Genomic DNA, 20,299 nt, shown 5'->3' on the forward strand with positions numbered 1-20,299 from the left:
GAAAGGGCGGCACGTGGGCCCAAGCGCCGTCCTGATTAGAAGTTGATTAGAAGCCCCCATTTGAGCCCACGTGCCTGACAGACTGGCAGTTCTATCCCTGCCCCTGATTCCTTGACAAAGTGAATCAGTGAAGTCTCGGTCAATGAAATAAAATGCTGTTGGTCCAATATCCTCTTCTGATATCTGGCATAGGGTGTAAGGGGAAGTGGCAGAAAACTTCGAAGTTACAGCATCCCAACTGTCTGCACTGCGACCGCTTATCGCGAATCAGCAGCGATGGCTCTATCGCGCCACCACCCCCTGTACCATCGAATGAGAAAGCGACCAGACGGCAGATTGGCTCGTTGCTCTGCACGCGCCCGATTGCCCTGCAACGAGCGTCCCTCCGAGCTGCGTATATTCCTCCCTACGGATTCTCCCCCTTACTCCGTACTTGGGGGGGCCAACCGGCGACACCCAGTGAGCCCTGCACGTGGAGCGACGGTGTCAGTCGGGCTGGATCCATGGTGTCCCCACTTCAAGCTTTGAAGCAGAGAAGCTTGGTACCTACTCAGTAGTAGTAATCCTATCTAGGACTAGGTACTCCGTAGGAAGTAAGTAGACAAAGTGGCTCGGGGACACCGAACCACGAGTTCCTATCGTCGTCTGCCGGTGGGTCGTCTGTCTATCTTTCTCTCTGCTTACTGTGTAGCCAATATCATCCTCATGGTTTACGCTACCGGAGATAGGCTGAGAATGTCTGTCAAAGTGTCCCCATGGACCAGTGAGATACGAGGAATCTGGCCCATTCCCTCGTGCGCACGCCGTACTACCTCAGACTTGATCCTCTCCCCACCACTGAGATCCGCTTTGCATTCCACTCTCTTCCTTCAGCCCAGTTCCCTGCCGCGATGCTGGGGCAATTCTCCTCGGACAAGCTTTGCCGGCTGCTGCAGGTCACCGACTCTATAAAGCCTAGCCTCTCCCCCACCCACCGGTCGAGCGTCTTCCTGCTGTTGATTGTTGCCGCTGTTGGTAGGGTATCCCGTGGTCTCGTGCCCTGGCTGGCTAACGTTGCCCCTCCTGCTGCTTCCCCCTTGCTTTATCTTCTTTTTGACATCCTCCACTTCTCCCAGTTAGATCTGTCTATCTGTCAGTTTTCGAGACTGCAATCTAAGTCTACACCATGATGGACCGCAGTGACGAGAAGACCAAGGAGCTGGTGGTGTCGCCGCACGGTGACCCTCACGTCGATGAGGATCCCTTGGCCGACACCGAGAAATCCTTCTGGGAGCGCAGTTGGCCTACCTTTGCCTGTGGTGCTGGTTTGTGGTCGGATGGATACTTGCAATATGTCAGTGACCTCTTCTCTTCTAATTTGTCCCTTGAGGTTCAATCGCACTGACATAGGTTATGGCCGTCAGGTCATCGGTACCGTCAACACCATGCTCGACAAAATTTATCCCAAGATCTACGATGGCTCCACCTACAGTCAGAACGTCTCGTCCATCGCTTTCGCTGGAACTGTTGTTGGCATGCTCTTTTTTGGCTACCTCTCCGACCATTGGTCTCGATCCAACACCCTCATGGTCTCCACTGTCATCCTATTCGTTTTTGGTGCTCTCTGTGCCGGTGCCTATGGCCATAATGGCAGCCTCCCCGGCATGTTCACGGCCCTGACGGTCTATCGCTTCTTCTTGGGTCTGGGTGTCGGAGGTGAATACCCTGCTGGTTCCGTCGCCGCCGCCGAGAGCAGTGGAGAGCTGGCCGAGGGCACCCGGCATCGCTGGTTCATTCTCTTCACTAACTTCCAGCTGGATTTGGCCTCTGTCGCTTCGTCGCTTGTGCCTATGATTGTTGTGCTCGCCACTGGAGAGAATCATCTTCGCGCTGCCTGGCGTATCTGCCTGGGTCTTGGTGTCATTCCTCCGCTCAGTCTAATCTACCTGCGGATGAAGCTGAAGGAGCCCGCCGAGTACACCCGCGAAAAGATGAACAAGTTTCCCGTCTGGCTGATTGTCAAGTAAGCCTGAAACCCCCTCCTGCAGATGGGATCAGGACACAACTAACGTGAATATCAACAGATTCTACTGGAAGCGTTGGGTAAGCCTGCCAGGAACTTTAAGCAAACCTTAACGTTTCGAATGCGCTAACTTGTCCAGTGTGTCGTATCCTTGATCTGGTTCATCTACGACTTCTCCACCTACTCTTTTAGTATCTACTCGTCCGCTTGGTTGGCCGATATCATTGGAGATAGCGCACCCATGTGGCAGACACTCGGCTGGAACACCCTGATCAACGTCTTCTACCTGCCCGGATCTGCTCTGGGCGCATTCCTGAGCGATTGGTACGGTCCGCGCAACACACTAGCATTCGGAGTGTTCGTGCAAGGAGCCATCGGTCTGATCATGACCGGATGCTACCCTTACCTGGATACCCCTCACTACGTGGCGGCCTTTGTCGTTGTCTACGGGTGAGTTCATTCCCGATCCCCATTTGTCCCACTTCGCACTAATCACTCGGGATGACAGTATCTTCCTCGCCATGGGCGAAGTCGGCCCCGGCGACAACATCGGTCTCTGTGCAGCCAAGACCTGCGCGACACCCATTCGCGGTCAGTACTACGGCACCGCAGCCGCCATGGGCAAAATTGGCGCGTTCGTGGGCACCTACGTCTTTCCGGTGATTGTCAAGAACGCCCCGAACAAGATCCGCCAGGGCCAGGATCCGTTCTACGTGTCTAGTGCCCTGTGTATCTTTAGTGCGTTTTTGGCGTTCTTTTGCTTGCCTCATATTGGTCAGGTAAGTGACCTGTCAACATCTTCTGATTGACTGTATGTGGCAGTGACTAATTAATGATAGGATACCATCACGCACGAGGATGCTCGCTTCCGCGCTTATCTCGAGTCCCACGGGTACGACACGTCTAGTATGGGCACGGGAGGCGGCGAGAGGCAGAGGACGCAGTGAAGTATGCATTCGATGAGTTGAACGAGCCATGTATCCTATCCTATTTTGATTCGACGAAAAGTGTATTCTTGATCATGAGCATACTACCTTACAGTACATAATTTAATGCCCTTTACGGAGATATAATCTGTACCCTATCGCAATGAACGTACAACCCACTGCATTGAGTAGATATATGCATAACATGGAAACTACATATTAGCAAGTTGGAAATGAATTTGCCAGCCAATGTCACATGTCAGAAGATAAAAGTGACCAGAAACGGTAAGCTGCAATGTTATCATGCATACCGACCCCCGACCCACAACTCCGGCCCATTATCTCTGCGTCAAATAGATAACCCTAGATAACAACCTCCCAAGTGACCATGCTCTTGCAGCCCAGGATTCCACGCTAACCATCCTGCAGGAAGATAGACTTCGGCCGTCCGTTGGATCTCCGGAAATCCGGCAGCCGGAGATACGATAACTTTCGACGTCGACTCTTCATTCTATCAACTCTAGGATAAGGTATGCTACGACGGATTGCATGTGAAAGATCGGATAGTCTCCTCACCGTATCTATATTTTTTTTTTTTTTTTTTTTTTTTTTTTTTTTTTTTTTTTTTTTTTTTTATTTGGGGGGTTTGGAAAAAAAACACAAACACACCCAAAACCCCATTTTTTTTCTTTTTTTTTTTTTTTTTTTTTTTTTTTTTTTTTTTTTTTTTTTTTTTTTTTTTTAGTTGACAGTCGGCGGATTCGCAAGATAAGCTCAATCAAGCTACATACCGATTATCTACTCTTGTTTCTTAGCAGAATGTACAGTAGTGATGGAGCAAGGCAGATAGATGACGGTGGCTGAGTAAGTGAAGCAATACTTATCAAAGAATTCCCACTAAGAAGAATTACTAAAAGCTGCTATTCTGGCCAACGTCCTGGCAACTACTTCAGACGTAGCTGATTCATCCAGTCTTGGAACGAAAGACCAATTCGTCTATGGTGAAAGACAGCCATATTTTGCTCGTATCTGCCCCAAGTGAGCGACATATCTACGACTTCCAGCGAGTTCTTCTTAAACATCGCCTTTCGTATTAAAAAGAATCGCTGGTTAAGCTCGTCGCGGATGAACTCCAAAAGACGCCACCAATGGCGCTTGGTCTCCTCCTCCATGTCTTGAGGCAGAGAATCGGACGGATGATCAGGCTCAGCCAGGCTGATTGCCTTCAGAGTAAGGATTTGCAAAGTGGGTGATACTGCACGAAGGAATTGTTTTAGGCTGTCGATCGGGAGTTCAATGAACCGCAGACGCACAACTCGCAGGCGCTGAAACGGTAGTCCTTGAAAAAGCCCAGGAACACGGCGAGGTTCCCGGCAGATTGACGAATTGTAGGGTCCGATTTGGTAGCGTAGTGTTTCGAGACTTGGGGCAACCGCCGCCAAGAAATCACACTGACGTTGTCGGTGGGAAGAAATGGCTGAGCTCTCATGACACAGGTGTAAACGCGACAATCCCTGTAAGTAGGAAAGAAAAGATGCCCATTCTTCGGGGGTCAAATACAACCTGCCAAGTCCCACCCCATAGCAGTGTGGACCACAGGTCGACAGCCTCTTCACCTTTCGACCACTGGCGATTAGAGCCTTTGCAAGAAGAGTGAAAGCCAGATCATGTTCCCTGGCGACCCGTTTGTGCGAGAAGCGCTCCCTCTTGAAGTCGGGATGAAAACCCAACTGTGCTCTGAGTCTACGCCAGCCTAGACAGATGATGTCACCAGTCGTTTTGGCAGGGCAATATTCTAAGCTGACGGAAGATAAGTTGACAAACCGCCTGATACATTCTTGGAGAAGGATGATGGAAGTCGGCGAGGTCAGCGCATGTTGATGGTCCGCCATGGCAGCCTTGTAGCCGGCATAATATGCCTTGCCATCGACTTGTTCAGAGTCCTGCTCCTTCCGGGATCTCCACAAAGCCCCTTGGATACAATCCCACCGCCGAAAATCCGAGTAGGGGGCGTTATAGTGACCATTAAACAGCTCCGGGACAACCATAAGGATTTGTACATGTTCGCAGATGCCCTCCTGCATGGAAAGCTCTGAGAGCCGTTGTAGTCCGTCGGTGGTGAGCAGGACACTAATTCTGCGGAAAGCGCGACGTCGAAAGGCATCGGCCGTGGTAATGAAGAGCGACCGACAGGTCAGTCGAAGCGCGTATAAGGCGGCCATTCTCCGGTGTGTGCAGATGTTGCTCACCAACTAAACGGGGAAAGACGTGATGGGCATTTTTGGGGGAAGTTAGTCGAGTGGATGGACCGAATGTTGGGTGAGATGGCTTTGGCTTTTTCGGGGAACCAGTCTGCAAGTCGTTTATCCGTAGGCTGTGGGATAATAGCTACTTACTGGACCATCTTGAGGAGTCAAAACACGGAAACACGGGCAATGAGCATTTTAAAGAAAAAGGACAGCTCTGAGGATTGGCCACCTCATATTCAATATCTGGAGTGGTCCTATCTAAGTGAATTTTAGTTGCTGTACTGGAGAATTCACGCCTCAACGAACTTAGTCAAGACCCTCTGGATTAACCTTGGACGGCGGGCCGGGCCAGGGCCATAGCCAGGGAACCTCCATGGCAAGGAACTTAAAATGAAATCCTATAACATGAATAATGAAAAACAGATTTAGAGCATAATGTCGATCCGGGGCCACGGAAGGAATTCGTCAGAAGGATGAAGAAGAAGAAGAGGAACAGTTGGGGCAGTGGATCCCTTGCCGATCGATCCCTTTTCCCGGGCGGTGGGTGATCCGTGCGCTGGGCGAGTCAGTCATCATCCATTCCATCTCTCTCCTCCCCGCCAGACTGAAGCTATTCCGACAGGGATAATATTCCTCTTTCCCTTCAATACCGAATAAACCAGCCACGCTTCTTCATACAGATATAGTCATGGCATCTACCACCTCCCCCCTCCCCCTCCGCCTCGAACCCGCCACTCTCGAGGACCTCCCCGCCCTCACCGACCTCTGGTACAATGCCTTCACCACCGAATCCATGCTGACCATCTGGCCCGACACCCCGGGCGTCCGACAATGGTGGCACGAAGCCAACGAGCACGACATGCGACACAAACCCGCAGAGAAATTCCTCAAGGTCGTCGACACCTCCCAGCATAACCGCATCGTCGCCTACGCCAAATGGTCTCTGCAGACGGCGGAAGAGCGTGGTGCTCGCTGGCCGGCCTGGCATCCGGATATGGATCCGGTGCATAATGATGCCTTTGTCAAGCAGCTGGAGGCCTTCCGGGCTGCGTTGGTGGGTGGGGGGAGACCGAATTATTGTATGTTCATGTTCATGTTCTCCTCTACATAGCTTTGGGGAAGGGTTGGTGAGGGGTGGGATTGCTAATGGATGTGGTAGATCTCGATATGCTCGCGACTCACACTGATTACCGACGGATGGGTGCCGCTCGTCTGCTTCTGGAATGGGGTTGTCGCGCTGCGGACCAGGCAGGCGTGCCGGTTTATATTGATGCCAGTAAGGCTGGCAAGCCCGTCTATGAACGGTTTGGCTTCGAGGATCGTAGCCATGTCTTTGGGGATACGGGTGCTTTGGCGCCTATGGTGCGGGACCCACTGAAGAAGGATGCTTGAGGTCAATAGTGCAGAGGACGTGGTAGAGGAGTATATACATTTCTGGTTTGAACACGGAAGAAGGATATATTTATAGTATAGAACCAAGGCCCGCCAACGAAACTGGTGGCCAAACCCCTACCCAATCGATACAATAGATCAAGTACTTCAACCACGCTAATAACAAGAACCTAAAGTGTCCACAACGAGCTCTATGTAAATAATCACTGACCATCCTCATCTATATCTTGGCAGGTCTCCGGACCAGCGCATTCGTCAAGGTCAAGAGACTGTCTCGCTCCTGCGCCGTAAACTCCCGACGTCCAGGACCACCCCGACTGCCATCACCGCCACCGCGAGCACTGGCGCCCGTGAACAGGTCATCTTGCGCCCGCGAGCGGTAGTCGGTGTGGAACTTCCACCGTTCCGCCAGGTCGGCGGGCAGTTGGCCCAGGAAGGCCTTGGCAATGTATTCGCCGATCACCGGAAGGAATTTGTATGCACTAGTCCCTCGTTAGTATGATAGTTGACACCGATAGCTTTTGTGGGGAATACTCACTGTCCAGTACCGCCGGTCGCAACAAACACGTTTTGGTGTTCGGGATGGCGGTCAAAGATGAAATCGCCCGTCGGGGTCTCGTTGTACCAGCAGAGACACGTCTTCTCAAAACCTCGCGACACCAACTCGGGTAGAATCTCACCCAGTCCAGCCAGCAGTCGTTGACGGCCTTCCTCCGGAATGAAGTTGGCACGCTGTGAGATGGCCTCGCTGGGTGGTGAGGAAACGTTGGACGAGGACAAGGTGTAGCCGAAACTGTGACAAGCCACCTTCAAGTATCCGGTCTGCTCATGAGGCGGGAAGCTGAAGAATCCCGTAGACAGATTGAAGATGATGGGGAGGTCCTTCAGACGCTTCACCTCCTCCGGGGTAAGCCGCACGAACCCGACGATCTGCGCGGTGGCCACCATGGTGTTCCATGAGGGCACCAGACTGGCCGTCCATGCTCCCGTCGCCAGAATGAACTGATCGGCGGTGATGCGCCCGCCATCGATGGTTCGCACGGCGGTCACTCCGCCATCCGACCCTTTCTCCAAGCTCGTTACATGTCCATGGCGACCGGTGACAAAGGAGACGCCCGCGCGGATGCAGCGATCGCGCAGGCCGGTAATGGCGAGGCCCGCATCGGCCCAGCCCGCGGCGTTGTTGTAGAATCCCTCGAAGCCTGCTCCGATGGGAGTGCCCGACACCGTGGGGAAACGATCTCTCAGGGCGGCCGCATTATCAAGGTTGTGCCATTCGCAACCCATATCCGTGAGGATCTTCTTGGTCTTGCGAATGAAGTCGGATCCGCCCGCCGAGACGAGGTCGGCAGGCCCTGACTGCTGCGCCGTCCAGACACAGGGGGTGCGATGGAAGGAGTCCGCATAGTCAGGACTGGTATTCCAAAGCTCGTAGGCATCACGGCCCATCTTCGCATAGACGGGATCGCCATAGTCGAAGCGAATAACGCGCGAGATGTCATTGCTCGATCCATCGGGGACGGGCGGCATGGACCGATCCATCACCGTGATGGAGGTGAAGCCATCTTCGGCCAGGTACAGGGCTGTGGAGAGGCCAAAGACGCCGGCTCCCACGATCACAATGGACTGTGTCTTGTCCATGACTATACTAACAAGAGAATATCCAGGAATCAGAATGTAGTGTCATGGGACTACCTCCCCCCAGGTCAAACCCCAGATTCTTAATGTGTTTGAGAACAGGCATTGGTCGGTTGTTTTGCCCCGGCTGGGAACCGGGAACCGAACCGAGTCCGTCTTGGCTTGCGCCTGCAGCAGTTGGATTCCTTCTCATTTGGGTGAAGAAATCCGTGGATGTGGGGGGAATTAGCTTGAAGCGATGAATGGTAATGGAGAGACTAACCGTGGACCGGTTCCGTAGTGGAGAACTGATCATGCAGTCCAAGTGGACAAACTGCACTGGTGAACTGGCAGCTCCTCGGCCGGCTTGACAGCTCAAGCTTTCCCTAGACCGGAAAACATTCAGTCGACAAGATTAAGGTGGGCTAATAATAATCTTGCTGTAGGGAAGATTTGGGGCTTGACTTCCCAATTGGGCTATGCATGTAAGGGGGGGGGGGGCTCTGTTTGTGCCCTCCATCACGGAGGATGAGTTTCATCTGTCCGGGTCAAAGCTCTCTTATCGCTCCGTATCTGATTGCCAGCCGGCGGATCGGCCAAAGGTCCCTTCTACCGGCCGTGTCTATCTCCAGAGAACATGCCTCTGTATCAGCACCATGATAGCGTCGTGAGCTGGGATAGGGCTGGATGCTAATCCCATGCATTGACCAGACGAGGAACCACGGCTGCCATCGCCGCCACGAGGCGTTCCGGTGCCAGAGAATCCAGGCTCCGTCCCCGACCTCCTGATCGCTTTGGAGCCGGTGGACGGCTATGGAGCCGCTGTCAGGCCAGGGAAGAAGAGGATGGGCTGGAATGAAGCAAGAAAATAGAGATAAACCAGATATCCAACTGGCTATAAAGACAGTATCTCATCTCGTCTTCAAGTCTGGTAGAACAACAACAACGACCAAGATCCATCTCCACTCAAGAGCCTCTTTCCAGACTCTCACAAAAAGCCTTCATAAAACCAACATTCTATACTTCACATCTGGTCTATACCATGGCCTCCGCATTGTGGAACTACCTGGGTCTCCGCGAGACCCCCACTACCCCTACCAATGAGGCCGTGCGAGCCCTACCGGCTTCGTGGTACACCTCGCAGGAGATGTTCGAGCTGGAGCGACGCGCCATCTTCTCCCGCAAATGGCTGCTGACCACTCACAAGCTGCGTCTCCCCAACACTGGAGACTGGCTGCAGTACGAGGTGTCCGGCTTCAACTTTGTCCTGGTGCGCGACAAGGAGGGCAACATCAATGCCTTCCACAACGTCTGCCGCCACCGCGCCTTCCCTCTGGTGACCGAGGAGAAGGGTTCCGCCCGCATCTTCGCCTGCAAGTACCATGGCTGGTCCTACGGCCTCAATGGCAAGCTGGCCAAGGCCCCCGGCTACCAGGACCTCGATGGCTTCGACAAGAGCAAGAACAGCCTCCTCCCCATCCACGTGCACCTCGACGCCAACGGCTTCATCTGGGTCAACCTGGATGCCGGTGAGCAGCCCGAGATCTCGTGGGACGATGACTTCAAGGGCATCGATCTACAGTCCCGCTTTGCCGATGTCAAGTGGGAGGACTACACCTTTGACCACACCTGGGAGCAGGACGGCGACTACAACTGGAAGATCCTGGCCGACAACTACAACGAATGCTACCACTGCGCGACTACGCACCCCGACATCCCCGCCCTGGCCGACTTGGCCACCTACTCGGTCGACACCAAGGATGGCGGCATCATCCACGACGCCCACTCCAAGCCCGACCAGATCGCGGCCGGGCTCCGCATCGCTAGCACATACTACTTCCCCAATGCCTCCATGACCGTCTCGTAAGTGTGCCTCTGTCTAATTAGCCCCCACCAGTTCCCATCCCTAACGCTTTATCTGCAGGCCACACTTTTTCTTCATGCAGCGCTTCGTCCCGATCTCCCCCACCCGGTCGGTGATGAAGTACGAGGTGTATCGCAACAAGAACTCGAGCGACGAGGACTTTGAGCTGATCAACACCATGTACAAGCGCATCATGTCCGAGGACAAGTACCTCTGCGATTTGACCCAGAAGAACCTGAATGCCGGAGTGTTTGTGAACGGCGAGCTGCACCCGAAGATGGAGAAGGGCCCATTGTATTTCCAGAAGGTGGTGCGCGACGTGGTGACGGAGCACTTCCAGCGCGAGGAGAAGGAGGGACAGGAGTACTGGCCCGCCCGTCAGCGGGTGCCCAAGGAGGCGGCGACGAGTGCGCAGGACATGCAGTTCTGCGCCAACCTGGGGTGTGGGGCCGGTAAGGAATGCTGCTCGAATATCGGAGCGCAGCCACCGGCGGCGGTCGCCTGGTGAGGGGAAAATGTTTATGAAGGGGATCGGCAATTGGGACAGAAGAGAGAGTTGTGCTATGATTCATCTTGACGAGTTTGACACATTGTTTTCGGCAAATCAGGTTAGCGATCTTTGTTTGGATTTGAGATATTGTACCGAATTAGAATAGTTTCTTATTATAACATGCTTCCCATCTTTAATGACGTTCAAGTGAATCATGGTGCATTTATTTCTGTCGCGTATTGCGACTAGATAAGTAAAATGGGGTTATCAAGAAGGCGAAGAGCGGGATGGAATAGAAGGGGGGAGATAGATAGTGGAAGAGAGGAGCAGGATGGCCAAGACGGGAAAAGCAGCCAGAAGAGGAAAGGGAACTAGACTAGACCACGTGCGCTCACCTGACCGATGGGAAAATCACCGGACTTTTCTTTCTTTCTCTTAAGACCATCCAGGATACAACCAAGTACTGGGACAAAGAAAAGTTTAAGTTTCTTGATGATGTTAGTCAGATTGTCCAGTCCCAGTCCTTTTTTTATTTTTGCTTCCCACGCCTGGTCTGGAATGTTCAAACCTTCAATCCCCTGCAAGTTAGCCAGACGCACCAAAACTTGGACAGGGTGACGGGTCATGGCGGGGATTCCCAGGGATTCCCAAAGGACTGACGGGGGCCCAGCTGACCACTGGCCCTGGAGAGAAAGTGTATTGGGTGAAATTATGCGAGGGTGGCCATGAGTTCGGAGCTGCTACTACTGTAGTACTATGAATAGCCCTCCCATACGTGAATAGTAGACCAGACTCGGCTTATCTCTCCCATCGACACACACACCGGGAGATACGTTGACTGTCAACGTTGTCTGGCTAGGACCCTCCGGGGAGAGCGGCAGATCCACCTTTTGGCGCTGCTGGTCCCTCCCTCCATCCATCCAGGAATAGCCGATAGTAATCTGGTAACCACTAAATACCACTACTAGATAGCAGATAACCCTCAGTTCCCCCAAACTTCTAGTATGTACCAAGCAGTGACAGTTCCCAGGTTCCACTGCCAACCCAATCTAGTACTTACATACTAGTACATACCCTCTTTTTTTTTCCCCTCCCCTCCTTGCACCCTGCATATATTCGTATTATTATTGGTTGTTGCTTATCCCCCTCCAAACCCTCCGCGTACTCGGAAGTACTACTGATAGTAAGTAGTAGTGGACACCCTAGTAGTATTAGTGGTGGTAGTGGTAGTAGTAGTATATGTCCGCGCGCCAACTCTCGTCCCTCGTCCCTTCCTTTTTCTAAACCGAATCCCCTCCTCCGTTTCCCCTCCTTCTTCCTCCCCTCTTTTGTTCCCGCGGGCATCGCGTCCCGTACTCATTCCCCTCCTCTCCCAGCAGCTCTTTCATCATCACCTCTTTGAGTCATCCTGGGAAAAATAACATGACGCCACCAGAAGGACAGCGTCGGAGATTACGGTCAAATCATGCTTGTTTAAATTGCAGGTGCGAAGAGTCCAAAGAGTCTCCTATCTATTGTGCCGAGAAAAAGCCACTCACCAGCATTGACAGAAGGAAGAAAACGCGCTGTCCGGGCGAGAAACCGGCCTGCTCATGCTGTGTGCGGCTTAACCAGCCGTGCTCGTATACGCCCGTCACGAGGACGTCAATAGGCAGTCCTTCCGTGGGTGCACCCAACTTCCTCTGGACTTACGCGGTTGCTGATGCTCCCCCTCAGAAAGATCGGCTGGCAGAGCTGGAAGAAAAGGTCAATCTCATTCTAAACGGCAATATGTAGGTCTCTCTCTCTCCCTCTCTCTCTCTCTCTCTCTCTCTCTCTCCTCGCGAGATTGTCCGCAGTACAATTAAGCTCACAGATTCTCGCAGACTAGCTCGATCGACAGGTCCCGAGACGAAGTTATCGCCACCATCCCCGAGACGCCGCGATTCTCACACCCCTTATCCGGTCCCATCGGGGCTGGGCGAGGGCACTACCCCTCACTCTTCACCCTCGGTCATCGCCAGAGCGATTAATCTCTACGTGGAGCACTGTCACCGGCAGCCGGTGTGGTGTTTCGACTTCGATGGGCCAGGCGAGCCCGGCTCTCTCCCGGAGGAGCTGATTTGTAGTCTGTTGGCACTCACCTTGCGCTATTTACATGAGCAGGAGCAGGGCCAGCATTATGCCGACGATGCTAGAACTCTCATCATGCTGCGCATTGCCAATGGGACAGTGGAACTGGCCACGATCGAAAGTTTGTGTCTGCTGTCCTATTCTTCTTTCATCGGTACGTCTACCCCCGGAATGGCCAAGCAGTGTGGGGAAGTAATAATAACTGAATTGTATGTCCCGTTGTCGCAGATGGTAATACACACCTCGGACAGTTCTACCTAGGCCTGGCGTCCCAGCTGTGTCGCGCGGCCATGCTAGATGTTGCGGTCGCCTATTCCACCGATGATCCACACATGGAGAGAAAGAAGCGCCTGTTCTGGAGTCTACAGTTGCTCGAGCAATCGTATGGCCGACAGACGGGCATCTTACGCACATCGACCGAGATCTGGCGCCCACCATATTTCGCGACGGATGGCGACCAGGACAGCCACAAGGCGACGGGGCCTCCGCCACCACCCATGCCACAGGACAGCGTGGGATGCACGAACCCCCACGATACAGGAATCTGGAACATGAGCAATCAATTTGGCTGGGTCTGGAGTAATGTCAGGGGCTATGTATCGGACTGTGCGCGCAGCAAAATGAAGGAGCCCTGGCGGCATGAGTCAATGTACTCGATGATACTGTCCGACCTCACGGAGGTCGAGAACCGGACGCCCTTCTGCCATCGCTATGATCACGTTCAGTTCTACGAGCGTACTGGTGAGGAGCTGTCCTATGAATTAGCCTACTGGGTACCCTGGTTGAAGTTGCAGTTCATGTACCATGCCATCCTCACCGTCCTGAATCACCCGTTTCTGTACATTATGGCCTCACGCCAGAATCCCAACCTGGCCATCCCGAACAGCTTCTGGAGACGTTCCTCGGAGCTGGTGGTGCTGCACGCCACCTGGATTGTGCGCTTGATCGACATGGTGGTGGAGAAGGAAGTACGCCTGTCCGACCCCTTTTTCGCCCATGTCGCCGCCATTGCCGCCACGGTGCAGCTATACTATTGCTGTGCCGGGGATCCCCGTCTGAAGTACAAGTCGCGGGTGGACTATGCCAAGTGCCGCGAGTTCCTGAGGACCTTTGCCACTACATCGCGGGCCTGCGAGGGCCTGGTAGGTGATCATCCCCCCTACCTACAGAATGAGCAGCTGACTCCCTTTCTCCGTAGCATCGCATCCTGGACCAGATGATGCGTATTGCATCCGGCTCGGAGAATGTCGACTATGAGACCTGGCTCCCGTCCAAGATCTACTTGAGTATCCCACTCATGTGGGACATCCTACAGTTTAACGTCACGGATCGGTCGGCGGGCGGGAGGGCAGACGGCCGCCTGCTGCATTCCTCATTGGCAGCATCGGCGGTCGGGCAAGGCTCCGAAGAGGACTCGACGCTCGAGGTGATTGTCACAACCTCGCCGGAGGTGACGGTCAACACCGCCGACGGGGGCCAGGCGGTGCCCCTGCCTCTGTATCGGACGCCAGCGACCTCCAAAGCTAACGCAGCAGCTACTTCCATAATGCGTGACACCCTCGTTGCGCCGATTGACAGTCTAATGGTCAATACTCCATGGCTCTGGGCCGACTCGGCTCCACTGGGCGACATGGAGAGCTCCCTGGGATATGCCAACTCCGGTCCGGGCGGCGGAGATGCGGAATTTTCGTCATGGTGGAATTTGGGAAACCTGTGAACCGATCCAAACCTGCGTGAATATCTAATACCAAGAATAGTCTTGATTGCCCTTTTGATTCGATGGAGATAGTATGGCCACCTACCCACTCACACACAACCTGAGCGGAGACGTCGAAACCCGGCAATCGAGAGGAGAGAGACAAACACAAGAGTGAAAGAGAGACAGACAGGGAAGAGGAGTCCCGACCAACCCCGCACGCACAAAAGAAACCATCCTCATCTCCGTCCTCCTCCTCTCCTCTTTCACCTCGCCCTTCCCCCCTTGGCTGCTCGCCTCGCCTTTCAGTCCGCGGTCAACCTGGCAGTCCCTATGCGAGTTCTCCCTCTATCTCGAGTCTCTTTGCCCCCTCCCATGAGCGAAACTCTCCAACCAAGAGACCATACGCGCCACCCGTTCTCCGACCGATAGAAGCGAGGGGCATTGCCAATCCGACGAAGGCCAAAGCTCCTCCGTAAGACACGCTAGGACCCGCCACTGTCCAGTACCGCCTTGCCTGTTTTGGACATCTTTTCCCAGGGATCCATCTTTTTTCCCCCTCGCGACCTTGCCTTCCCTGGATAAGATGCGATACGATACGTCTGCCCCCCATCGGCCCGCCAACTGCTTTCCCCCTCCTTCTTTTAGCGTCATGCCCTTTGTTTGTTGTTGGGATGGCAGTAGCTACACACTTCCCGACGCAAGTCATCTCACACAAACACGGTGTCGGCTTCGCTCGTTCTTCGGCTTGATGTCGATCCCAACCCGGACGTCTCGGAACGCCGTGGATATTTCATCTCTTGGACTGATAGAGCGCAAGGGAGACGACGGTGGAACCGGTACTGCAGACGCCCAGCAGGGGTTCCCGGTGTGCTATGCTGTCTCTTCATGCTTATCGGCCATCAGTTTCCCGCGCGAAACGCGTCACCCCAAAGCAGGGGGGGGGTTGCACATGGCTAGTACCTCAATTCCCCAATTGCCGAGTTCGGGGAAGGCGGGGGTGAAGAAAAGTAATTTTCCGATGCCGCCGGGCTATGCGACCAGAACCTTCGCTGTATGCTGTAACTCGCCACCTCCAAGTTTACCATGGCGATGCCTTTGATTAGTGTGGATGGCACATTCATGGTCATCCTTCCCTTTTCCGTGTTTCCTCTCTACATCATAATGGATCTCAGCCAATCGAGCTTTCCTGTTCCCGACAGCCTGATGGGGACCTCTGCTACATCAGTAGCAGAGGTTGATATCGGGACACACTAACTCTTTTGCAGATTGCTGGCTCCTCCTGCATAGACCAGTCTCAACAGGATTTGTTGTCTATAGTCTCTAGTATTCCTGTTTTATCTAATGTCTAATATCTACTGATGCTCTTTAACCAGACTACGACTTCTATCCCAACGCACTCTTCAGCCACTCATGGGCCTGGCCATATATGTCCTCGCAAACCCTTTTCCGGTACGCTCTTTCGGCCGCATTCCCCTCCTGGCCGTGCGTGAAGCCATGCGTGCACCCTCGGGCCAAGGTCCACTTATACGCAGACGTCTCGAAGGGCGCTTCCTGGTCCTCTTTATCGTGCAGCCCCGCCAGGCGGTGGATCATCTGCTGGACTTCCAACCGCAGCATATCCCACTGCGCGGCAATCATGTAGATGCGCGGGGGCAGGTCTTTCGGGTCAGCGTACCAGGGGCTCAACAGCGGATCGCGTCGGTTCTGTCCCACACAGACATACCCCCAGTCCAGAGCCCACGCCATCATGCCTATCTTGTCCAAGGGACCATCCGTGTAGGGGCGGGAGGCTAGTTTGATGGGCGGGGGATGGCCAAAGTCGACAATCGGGTAGTAGACGACGGCGGCTTTGACCCGTCCATGCAGGGGAGGCAGCTGCGACACCGACAAGGCCAGATTCCCGCCCGCACTGAACCCCCCAATCGTGATGCGCTCGGGATCAATGGGCAGGGACTCATCCGCCAGCACGTCCTTAATCTGGGCGACTAGATCGTAGGTGGCGGTGGGGAAGGGGTGTCGCGGTACGCGGCGGTAGTCCAGACTCACGACGAGCATGCCGGTCCGCTCGGTCCAGGCGGCGCAGAAGCGGTCATCTACCTGGGCATTCCCCACGGCGAAACCTCCGCCATGGATGTTCAGATATAAAGGCAGGCGCTCACCCGCGCGATAGTTGGACGGGAAGAAGATGTGGGTGTTGAGCATGGGACGAGATGGGTAGCGACGGACAAAGGTGGGCTGGTAGCGAGGCGGCGGCTGTCGTACCAGGCGCCGAAAGTAGAAGTAGATTGCGGCCAGGGATTTCAGCAGCCATAGTCGGATGAAGCAGTCCACGCGGTGCCAGAAAGGCATGCGCACTTTCCAGAGAGGGGGAGGGGACTCCGCGGTGGTGATGTCGGCCTGTTCCTTCATGGTTAAGGCTGGCCGGTGAGACGGGGCTGAGGGAAGAAGAACTGTCTGTCTCAGCAGAAAAAAAAAAAAAAAAAAATTAATCAGTTCACGGAGGGAAAGCGAACTAGCGCGTTGGGAACGTAATCCTTCGACACACAGCCTCCCCGACCGTCTAGCGCTCCCGTCATCGCGATATAGATAAGTTCAAAGCCTTTATCTCCCACCCCTACTCCCAAGGAGCTCATCCCGTAGTTCCATCGCATAAAGAGGCAAGAATTGCCGCGTAGTCGAGGGGGACCATCGCCATGTTTCCTCCTGCCCGCACACAGCGGTCCCAGAAAAGGGAGAGAATGGGGTGTGACCGTCTTGCGCAGTGGTTGACATGGCTAGACGGGAATTAAGAGATTATGTGAGGGTAATGTGAGTGCCTGGGATGGTTGATCAGGAGTCAGAATGATACTTTTTGGCATCATAGTGGTGGTGGACAATATATAGAGAGAAGGGAAGAGGGCCGATGCATAGGCTCGAACGCGCCAATCTTCTCCTTAGACTTTAGGATCTGGCCAATGGTAGTTCTGTCAACTGAAATCGAGTGCTTCGAAACAGTTCCGGCATCTTTGACACTGTTAGACAAGTAGGTAAATAAGCAGCAGTAGAGACTCTGTGTAAAGCTTGAAGAGAAACGTAGGTGTATGTGTGTGTGTTTGTCTTGTTTCTTGTCCGGTTGAAGCTTCCCCGCATCTGTGCTTACCTCAGCAATCCCTCGCGTCTCCAGTTTCCTGTTTCATCATCAATTGTATTCTTTCTTCTCCTCAACTCCTCTACTTCTCGACTACATCTTCCTTATTGCTATACATCCCCATCACCTTCTCGTCTTCTAGTGCCCGCAAACCTTCCTGGTTAAATGATCTGCTTCACACACTTCTGCTGAATTGGCAACTCATCATGCCTCGTACTATCCCCCTTCGCATATCCCCCTCTTCAATATGGGCGAACGGATGAATTGTGGGTTCCTTTATGTCATCATGGCATCATCATCATCATCATCATCATCCTTCGTCTCCTGCCATCAATATCATCATAGTCTTCATCATCGGCTTCTCCTCCGATCGCCCAAGATTTCTTGCCGGCCAAACTCAGGAACACCCTTCCATATCCCTTTTCTCCCTCCCGGGAAACCAACCCCTTCTCGAATCTTCTCAGAGAACCATCTCTCCCACTACCTACTCTTCCTGATAAACCGGCTGTTGTGCCCATGTCCACGCGCAGAAAGAAATCCGAGGTACGTGCTTGGGATTCCCTGCCGCGCCCTCCCTCCCCCCCCCCCCCAACTGAATCGCCCATTCCTTAGTCCTAGTCTCTTATACATACTATCGTAGACTGCCCCGGCCAGGGCCGTTCGCGCCCAACAACCCGCCGCCGAGTATGCTATCAGCTCGGGTAACTACCATGAGGACCTGCTGCACGATCTCTTCCACGTCGTCCGATCCATCGACCCCGATCACACTCCGACCCTCGTTGACATGATCCGCAACCATGCCTCGCTGGACGAGGTGCGGGCCTACCTCACTCGCGCCCTGGCCGCTGCCCAGCCCTCGACCCCAGATCAGGAGGACGCCCTGCACCGCCTGGAGGGCCTGCGTCGTGGTATTGAGGTCGAGAGTGAGCCCCCGCGCTTTCGCCCTCAGATCATGGACATCCGGTATTTGTGCAGTAATGCTCCTTATCGCGTCCCTGCCAAACCCTGGACTTCGGTCACCGACGACGATGAGCTCGTCTCCCACTTGGTCTCCCTCTACCTAATCTGGGACTATCCCTTCTTCGCCTTCTTCGACAGCGAAACCTTTATTAAGCACATGGCCATGGGCAACACCGAGTCCGACTTTTGCAGCCCCTTCTTGGTTAACGCCCTGCTGGCCAACGCTTGCGTAAGTCCATCCCACCCTGCCGTGTATCTCTTCGAGCAGACTGGATAACCATGGGCATTGCGTGGCTCTATCTAGTACTACTCCCAATACACCGAAGCCTACACTGTTCCCGGTGATGTCCGCACCAAAGGAGCCGATTTTCTGGCAGAAGCAGAACGCCATTTACAATCGCATCAGTTTGAAAAGGGAGGCGATATTCGTCTAGCATCTTTACAGGCGCATCTATTGCTGTATGAGAGGTATGTCCGCACCAACCCTGGGCGGTGGGCGCCCTGATTGTATGTTTCTAATCCACCAGGTACTCCTTGTCCGGCCACGATGACTGGGGCTACACTATGCTGCACCGCGCCATCGAGATGGGAGAGTCGCTAGGCATCGTCAACACGAAGACCGACTTGCGCCTCTCCGTATCTCAAATGTCCGAGGATATGATCGTCTCCATCAAGCGCACCGCCTGGGGCCTGTTCCAGGTAGACACGTAAGTGCGATCTCACGTTCCTGTCAAGCAATATTTGTCCTAGGGCCCATTCTGATGGTGGACAATGACAGGGTCGTCCACACCAACTTCCTCCGGCCAAGCCGCGTTAGCTCCGTAAGTGTCGAGCCCATCGACCGAAATGGCACGAACTCGAGCGACATGTGGGCACCGTACCCAATATCTCAAAACTCCCGCCCGTCGTACCTGAACCTCTATTTCGATGAGGCTTGCAAGCTCTCCTTCATCGCCCGCGACATTTCCTGGAGTCTCTCCCGCACCGATCGATCGGGCACCGAGCCAGATCAGCGGAAGCAAGAACTCTACGACCGGCTCAGTGTATGGGAAAGCAATCTTCCCGAGTACTTCGATCCGGCCACGCGACCGGCACCGCATTTACTGTTGCTCAGGTGAAGTGATGACACGACACGAGAGGCGGCGAAGCATGAGTGAACTAACTAGTCTAATCGTCTACAGAATGCGCTACCATACACTAGTGATAAACCTCTGCTGCGATCGATTTGGATTCCACCCCATACTCGCGGAGGGTGACAAGCGGACGCCTCGAGAAAGCAAAGGGTTCAGCGCCGTGGAAATCGCCCTCTCGTCAGCACGAACCATCGCCGCGCTCACCCAGCAGCTACGGGTGGAATACGGGATGGAACATGCCCACCAGTTCGCCATGTACTCGGTCAACCTGGCGCTGTTCACCCTTCTTGGCCAGGAGACCTTCGATATCCTTGACCGCGACTTCCTCTCTCTGACCAGCGCCATGTCGATCATTGCCTGTCGTTCCCAACTGGGACGCCACCTCTTCCATCTCTTCAAGCTGTCGGTGCGGTCCCGCAACCAAGGCAATCGGGTGCAGCAGTCGGACGAGGTGCCACCCGGGATCAAGGAGCTATTCCAGCAAGACTCGATGGCACAGGTGCCCGACCGGTGGGATAGATACGCCGAGGGGTTAACCAAGATCGATGGCGAACAGAGTTATGTGGACCACTTCCAGGACGATCCCCAGTCGTTAGCTACCTCTGGACTGCACGAGATGCTGCAGCGATACGAGCGGTTAAGTGTAGGCAAGGACGACGAGAGGCGCGACCGTCGGCCAAAGGGAGTGACACATTTTTGAACTCACTCTTCTTCAACAAGAACATAAA

The 20,299-nt window shown here is 54.0% G+C and overlaps 9 protein-coding genes across 9 annotated transcripts; 6 read left to right on the plus strand and 3 right to left on the minus strand.

The window, feature by feature from the left end:
* Positions 1–1,013: 1,013 nt before the first annotated feature.
* BO79DRAFT_209227 (MFS phospholipid transporter) lies at positions 1,014–2,991 on the plus strand. Its single transcript, XM_025682570.1, has 6 exons — positions 1,014–1,333; positions 1,404–2,002; positions 2,064–2,082; positions 2,142–2,452; positions 2,511–2,781; positions 2,842–2,991. The coding sequence occupies exons 1-6, from the start codon at positions 1,166–1,168 to the stop codon at positions 2,947–2,949; spliced, it is 1,476 nt and encodes a 491-aa protein (XP_025539054.1). The 5' UTR covers positions 1,014–1,165; the 3' UTR covers positions 2,950–2,991.
* An 854-nt stretch (positions 2,992–3,845) lies between these two features.
* BO79DRAFT_237893 (uncharacterized protein) lies at positions 3,846–5,635 on the minus strand. The gene is made up of 5 exons (XM_025684748.1): positions 5,484–5,635; positions 5,359–5,435; positions 5,120–5,180; positions 4,009–5,064; positions 3,846–3,924 (listed from the first exon to the last, which is right to left on the minus strand). Exons 2-5 carry the CDS (start codon positions 5,369–5,371, stop codon positions 3,873–3,875), a joined length of 1,182 nt encoding a protein of 393 aa, XP_025539055.1. The 5' UTR covers positions 5,372–5,435; positions 5,484–5,635; the 3' UTR covers positions 3,846–3,872.
* A 173-nt stretch (positions 5,636–5,808) lies between these two features.
* BO79DRAFT_237894 (GNAT family N-acetyltransferase) lies at positions 5,809–6,657 on the plus strand. Its single transcript, XM_025684749.1, has 2 exons — positions 5,809–6,256; positions 6,337–6,657. The coding sequence occupies exons 1-2, from the start codon at positions 5,866–5,868 to the stop codon at positions 6,567–6,569; spliced, it is 624 nt and encodes a 207-aa protein (XP_025539056.1). The 5' UTR covers positions 5,809–5,865; the 3' UTR covers positions 6,570–6,657.
* A 113-nt stretch (positions 6,658–6,770) lies between these two features.
* Positions 6,771–8,210, minus strand: BO79DRAFT_173681 (NAD(P)/FAD-dependent oxidoreductase; the record flags this gene model as incomplete). The annotated part of the gene is made up of 2 exons (XM_025679696.1): positions 6,771–7,051; positions 7,108–8,210. 2 exons carry the CDS (start codon positions 8,208–8,210, stop codon positions 6,790–6,792), a joined length of 1,365 nt encoding a protein of 454 aa, XP_025539057.1. The 3' UTR covers positions 6,771–6,789.
* A 1,018-nt stretch (positions 8,211–9,228) lies between these two features.
* BO79DRAFT_237896 (aromatic ring-hydroxylating oxygenase subunit alpha) lies at positions 9,229–10,558 on the plus strand (the record flags this gene model as incomplete). The annotated part of the gene is made up of 2 exons (XM_025684750.1): positions 9,229–10,049; positions 10,111–10,558. The coding sequence occupies 2 exons, from the start codon at positions 9,229–9,231 to the stop codon at positions 10,556–10,558; spliced, it is 1,269 nt and encodes a 422-aa protein (XP_025539058.1).
* A 1,404-nt stretch (positions 10,559–11,962) lies between these two features.
* BO79DRAFT_228783 (putative C6 transcription factor) lies at positions 11,963–14,369 on the plus strand (the record flags this gene model as incomplete). Its single annotated transcript, XM_025683988.1, has 6 exons — positions 11,963–12,024; positions 12,091–12,202; positions 12,257–12,312; positions 12,406–12,806; positions 12,881–13,794; positions 13,851–14,369. 6 exons carry the CDS (start codon positions 11,963–11,965, stop codon positions 14,367–14,369), a joined length of 2,064 nt encoding a protein of 687 aa, XP_025539059.1.
* A 240-nt stretch (positions 14,370–14,609) lies between these two features.
* BO79DRAFT_18148 (uncharacterized protein) lies at positions 14,610–15,592 on the plus strand. The gene has a single exon (XM_025680154.1). It carries the CDS (start codon positions 14,935–14,937, stop codon positions 15,448–15,450), a length of 516 nt encoding a protein of 171 aa, XP_025539060.1. The 5' UTR covers positions 14,610–14,934; the 3' UTR covers positions 15,451–15,592.
* Positions 15,593–15,734: 142 nt separating this feature from the next.
* On the minus strand, positions 15,735–16,806 carry BO79DRAFT_287748 (alpha/beta hydrolase fold protein; the record flags this gene model as incomplete). Its single annotated transcript, XM_025688622.1, has 1 exon — positions 15,735–16,806. The coding sequence occupies exon 1, from the start codon at positions 16,758–16,760 to the stop codon at positions 15,735–15,737; it is 1,026 nt and encodes a 341-aa protein (XP_025539061.1). The 5' UTR covers positions 16,761–16,806.
* Positions 16,807–17,571: 765 nt separating this feature from the next.
* BO79DRAFT_195432 (transcription factor domain-containing protein) lies at positions 17,572–20,271 on the plus strand (the record flags this gene model as incomplete). Its single annotated transcript, XM_025681133.1, has 6 exons — positions 17,572–18,021; positions 18,119–18,667; positions 18,743–18,906; positions 18,966–19,145; positions 19,217–19,552; positions 19,620–20,271. The coding sequence occupies exons 1-6, from the start codon at positions 17,995–17,997 to the stop codon at positions 20,269–20,271; spliced, it is 1,908 nt and encodes a 635-aa protein (XP_025539062.1). The 5' UTR covers positions 17,572–17,994.
* Between the last annotated feature and the right edge of the window lie 28 nt (positions 20,272–20,299).

Source organism: Aspergillus costaricaensis, assembly GCF_003184835.1.
Source record: "Aspergillus costaricaensis CBS 115574 unplaced genomic scaffold BO79scaffold_17, whole genome shotgun sequence".
Classification (NCBI taxonomy): domain Eukaryota; kingdom Fungi; phylum Ascomycota; class Eurotiomycetes; order Eurotiales; family Aspergillaceae; genus Aspergillus; species Aspergillus costaricensis.

What these genes read in the sequence shown, in the direction of transcription:
- BO79DRAFT_209227 (XM_025682570.1), top strand. Translation starts at nt 1,166, where the DNA reads ATGATGGACCGCAGTGACGAGAAGACCAAGGAGCTGGTGGTGTCGCCG. An exon ending in CGGATGGATACTTGCAATAT is followed by an intron (nt 1,334 to 1,403) that starts GTCAGTGACCTC and finishes TATGGCCGTCAG; the next exon opens with GTCATCGGTACCGTCAACAC. An exon ending in GCCTTTGTCGTTGTCTACGG is followed by an intron (nt 2,453 to 2,510) that starts GTGAGTTCATTC and finishes TCGGGATGACAG; the next exon opens with TATCTTCCTCGCCATGGGCG.
- BO79DRAFT_237893 (XM_025684748.1), bottom strand. An exon ending in ATACGCGCTTCGACTGACCT is followed by an intron (nt 5,065 to 5,119) that starts GTCGGTCGCTCT and finishes CGCTTTCCGCAG; the next exon opens with AATTAGTGTCCTGCTCACCA. An exon ending in TTTTTAATACGAAAGGCGAT is followed by an intron (nt 3,925 to 4,008) that starts GTTTAAGAAGAA and finishes CTTTCACCATAG; the next exon opens with ACGAATTGGTCTTTCGTTCC.
- BO79DRAFT_237894 (XM_025684749.1), top strand. Translation starts at nt 5,866, where the DNA reads ATGGCATCTACCACCTCCCCCCTCCCCCTCCGCCTCGAACCCGCCACT. An exon ending in TGGGGGGAGACCGAATTATT is followed by an intron (nt 6,257 to 6,336) that starts GTATGTTCATGT and finishes TGGATGTGGTAG; the next exon opens with ATCTCGATATGCTCGCGACT.
- BO79DRAFT_18148 (XM_025680154.1), top strand. Translation starts at nt 14,935, where the DNA reads ATGCGATACGATACGTCTGCCCCCCATCGGCCCGCCAACTGCTTTCCC.